At 55.9% G+C, this 4,287-nt stretch overlaps 1 protein-coding gene across 1 annotated transcript; it reads right to left on the bottom strand.

Annotated features, from left to right (window-relative positions):
- Nucleotides 1-292: 292 nt before the first annotated feature.
- Nucleotides 293-4,260, bottom strand: H310_09756 (hypothetical protein; the record flags this gene model as incomplete). Its single annotated transcript, XM_008875912.1, has 3 exons — nt 293-2,079; nt 2,136-2,431; nt 2,537-4,260. 3 exons carry the CDS (start codon nt 4,258-4,260, stop codon nt 293-295), a joined length of 3,807 nt encoding a protein of 1,268 aa, XP_008874134.1.
- Between the last annotated feature and the right edge of the window lie 27 nt (nt 4,261-4,287).

The raw sequence follows: 4,287 nt of genomic DNA, 5'->3' as shown, positions 1-4,287 counted from the left end.
TCCAAGCCATGTCGTGGTGCCACCTCCCAGCCCGATCCGATACGTCGGTACGGCTCCACATAGGGCACAGGGGATTCAGGTGGACGTCGGCGGGGTGAGACTGCCGGACCGGGTCCGCGTCGTGACTTGTCGTCAGTCGAGAAGCGATTGGATTGTTTGGATTCGCCGGTATCCGGCATCTCGGGGACTCAGCCAATCAAATGATCTCTTCAGCGGAAAATGCAACAACCCGACCACACCGTGTTCGTTGAAGCTCCGCCCGTCGTTGATCGGACAACACTTCCCCCATGGCTTAGTCCACTTCGTGAGCTTTCGCCATCTTCTTCACAATTGCGAGCTTCGCTCGCTTCTTGCAAAATGCCTTGAACATTGTGGGTACATCTTCTTGGATGTTCTGTGCTGGCTCCCAGGAGTTCTCGACATCCCGAAGGCCGCGCCACTTAATCTGTACTTCGTACGACTTGGTCGCTGGGACATAGCGTGCGCTGACGATAACTTCAACTTCATGGCCCTCAGAGTTGTGTGCGACATGGTCTATGAAATCCTCCGAGAGTTGGAGGTCTTCATCGGCGTAGAACTTCAGACGGATTGCATGAGCTGGCCGCTGTTCGCCGGTCACCAGGTTCCTGACGTCGTAGACCCAATTACTAGCAACGTTTGTGACGACAGCTGGTCCACACCATGTCGTCCGCAGTTTGGCACGCTTGTGCATCCAAACGTCTTGGTACAGCACGTAGTCGCCAACGACAAACTGGGCCATCTGGACCCCACGCTTGGCATCGTGCGACTTTCTTGCTTGCGCGCGTTTCTTAGCATTGGTCTCGGCCACCACCTTGTGCATGGCATTTAGAGCAGCACGGGCTTTGTCGATGTTGTCACGCTGGCTTTCGTTGATTACTTCTAGTGTTGCGGATTTGGTTAGCCCAGGCAAGGCTATGGTGTCCAACGGCGACATCGCAGGGCGGCCTGACATAGCAGTGACTGGCGCCACGTTGCCGAGGGATGGTGAGGGCAGCTGGTTGAGGATTAACATGACCACCAAGTGGATCTCGCTCCACTGAGTCGTTGCCATACGCCACTCACTGAGACAAGCTCGAAACAATTTGAGCAACATGCGCATCACCACTTCGACGGTACCATTAGCCCAGGGGCATCGAGCTGTAATGAAGTGGTGGTGAGCTCCCAAGACATGTTGCAGCTCCGCAATGACTTGGTTCTTGAAATGGGTTCCTTGATCGGACACCCACTCGTAACATATCCCAAAGACAGCAAACCACTGCAACAGGCATTGCTTGACAAAAACAGCAGTTGATTCCTTGGTTGGGAACAACCATACCATCCTGCTGGCATCGCACTTGATCACCAGCAGGTACCTGTCGCCCGTCTTCAAGTCACCCATGTACACAAAATTCCAGTGCAGAAGACCATTGGGCTGGCTAGAATGCAGAGCTTCTCCAAGCGGCCGAGGTGCACCGCCCAAAACACTGGCACAGTGCAGACAACGGCCGACGAAAAACTTGACATCAGCCTTCAGGGTGGACCACCGACAAAACTTGGCAAGGCTGGCTAAGGTTTGCCCAGCTGGCCGATGACCGGCCAAGCTTGCATGGGCACAAACACACAAACGCAGTTGTAAACCCGTCGCATCATCGGGAATCCACAACACTCCGTCCACCAGACGTAACATCCACGGCTCGCCATCATCCAACACCACACGATGCTGGTCCTGATCGCTAAGCTCGCACACGACAGCGGGATCTGGGGGCGTAGGGTTGTTAGCAAGGCTGCCTCGTTGAGCTAGAGCAATGGCAGCCAACGTTGGCCACTTGAACGAGTTGCTCCGCAGCGGCGACACGAGCAATGGCTCGCTTGTGATAGCACAGATCGACTTGAGCGGTGAACCCCACCGGGATAGCAAATCAGCCCACACATTCGACTCCCCAGGGATGTCATGGATCTCATAGTCGTAGCCCATCAACAGCAGTACCAAGGTCTCCACAATCGCATAGGCCTCCTTCTCCACAATGGACCACCGGCCCCAGCAAAGGTGCCACTCAAAAACATGAGGGGCTCGTCGTCCTGGTTCTCCAAGGGTCGACTGAGCTGGCTGGGGTCAACTTGGGTTATCACAGCACCCCAGTGTTCCTCCGAGGCATATGCGAACATACACAGCCGCATGTCGGGCTTGGGATGGCTAAGCTCGACGAGGTTAGTCAGGGCTTTCTTGGTCGCTTCCACGGCAGCCACATGCGATTCAGCTAGCTGTTTGATCCGCTTCCCACCAACAGCGGCGAACACTCGCTCCAACACAGCAGAGAGATCTCGAACCAGCACGTTGAAACCAGGGATGGGCATACGCATCCAGTTGAGCGCACAAACATACTGTTGCAGATCGCCGCCCGTCCGAGGTGATGGCAGCAGCTGGAGTGCGCTGACTCGAGCTGGGTCGTGACACCAGAACCGCTGATAATACGACCACACCACTCGTTCACGCACGAAGAACTGGCACTTCTTTGAGTGTAGCTTCAAACCCTACACTGCACACACTTCCAACACCTCAGCCAAAGCACGGAGCAGCCCGGCGGGAGACGTTTCATAGCCAAACAGGTCATCTAGCCAGGCTAGCAAACATCGGTACAGCTGGCCCGCAAACATGGCCTGAACAGTGGACTGACAGTAGGCAACACTGTCGCTGCCGCCTTGCATCACACGGTTCGACGTGAACACTCCCGTGTCCGTAAGGAACGAGAAAATCTCTTGGCAGCTAGGGTCCAGCGAGAATTGCCAGTAGCCTTTGAAAAAGTCCAAGAGGAAAAAACACGTGGCGCCACGGAGATGATCCACCACGACGTCCAACATGGGCATTGGCCAGGCTATCTGTTCCGTCTGGCTGTTGGCCGGTCGGAGGTCCACGATCATGCGGAATTCGTCTTTGGTGTGTGGCTTCCGTACGATGAGAGGGGCACATGCCCACCGGCTGGCCGGGTTCCGATAGATAAAACCTGCCGAGGCTAGCTCCTCCACATGCTTCTGCATGAACTCCCGTTGAGGAAGCGAGTAACGTCGCGCCTTGCAACGCACTGGCTTGGCAGTGGGCACCAGATGCACCTTCAACGGGGGCATGTCCACCGGAGGGTCTCGGCCAAGTGTCAGGCGGAAAACGTCCACATACTTGGTGAGCAGCTCGGCCAAACCGCTGGCAAACTCAGCTCCACAGCCAGCTTCGCTAGCTTCGACCACTTTGGCATCGAGAATCAGCTGAACTTTCGCGTGTTCTGCAGCAGGATCCACCAGCGCCATGCCGGAGAAACAGACAGCCAACTCCATTGGCATCAGTGGCTCTTCCTCGTCCGCTAGGTCATCGATAAACTCTTGCTGGGTGGCTAGGAGCACCGCCTTCACGACACCACTCGGCGACTCCACATCTGACATGTCGTACTCGCTGCACACAGCCGCAGCTTCACGAAGCATGGAGTGGGGGTCATAGTCTCGCTTGCACACGATAGCTCGGCTCAGCAGGAGATCGTCCACCCCAGCTGGCAGTGAACCGACCGAGAGCCAACACTTCACGTTCGTCAGCATCAGAGGACCGGCGTCCGTCTCAAACTTCAGGTCGATTTTCACTTCCTGAGTGACAGTGTGGCTAGGTCCAACAAAACCTCGTACCACCACGGGGGCTGGCAGATCTGTCACGACCACGTCACGTCCAGCCGCTTGCAACATCTTGATGGTTGCTGGGGGAATGACACTCTGGTCCGCACCACTGTCAAACGAGGCGTCCAACGGGATAGTCTGGCTAGCAGTGCACACCACACGAGCCGCACATGATATGGCGGCTTCCAGCGTCGGCTGGACAGGGGCTGCCACCCGTTCCACCACCGAGATATTCCTCGCTTCGCTAGCCCATATAGCTCTGGCTCGCTCCATCAAGAGCTTGGCCTCCCCTTCAGCCACTTTGGGGCACTTGAAAACGTTGTGGTCTTGACTAAGACACTTGAAACACGCCTTTTTCCCTTGGGTGAAATGGCTGTTGGGGACTTTGTTCACATTCGAGACAGCAGCGACTGTCTTCGGCTTTCTTGTGTCAGCCTTGGCTGGCTTTGCCTTGTCCACCGACACTTTGGCGGAATCCTTCGCAGGCTGAGCAAAACCAGCTTGCATTATCGGCTCGAACTCGCCAAAGCGCCGCATATAATCGGCCAACCATGTCTTGAAAGCCCGCGCGTCCTTCTTGAACATTCGGTTCTCATTGAGCTTCATGAGCTTCTTCACACGTTTCTGCACAGC

The sequence above is a fragment of the Aphanomyces invadans genome (genome assembly GCF_000520115.1).
Source record: "Aphanomyces invadans strain NJM9701 unplaced genomic scaffold supercont1.22, whole genome shotgun sequence".
In the NCBI taxonomy this organism is placed as follows: Eukaryota; Oomycota; class Saprolegniomycetes; order Saprolegniales; family Verrucalvaceae; genus Aphanomyces; species Aphanomyces invadans.
Note: the sequence above shows the minus strand (reverse complement) of the source record. Positions and strands in the feature narration are given on the sequence as shown.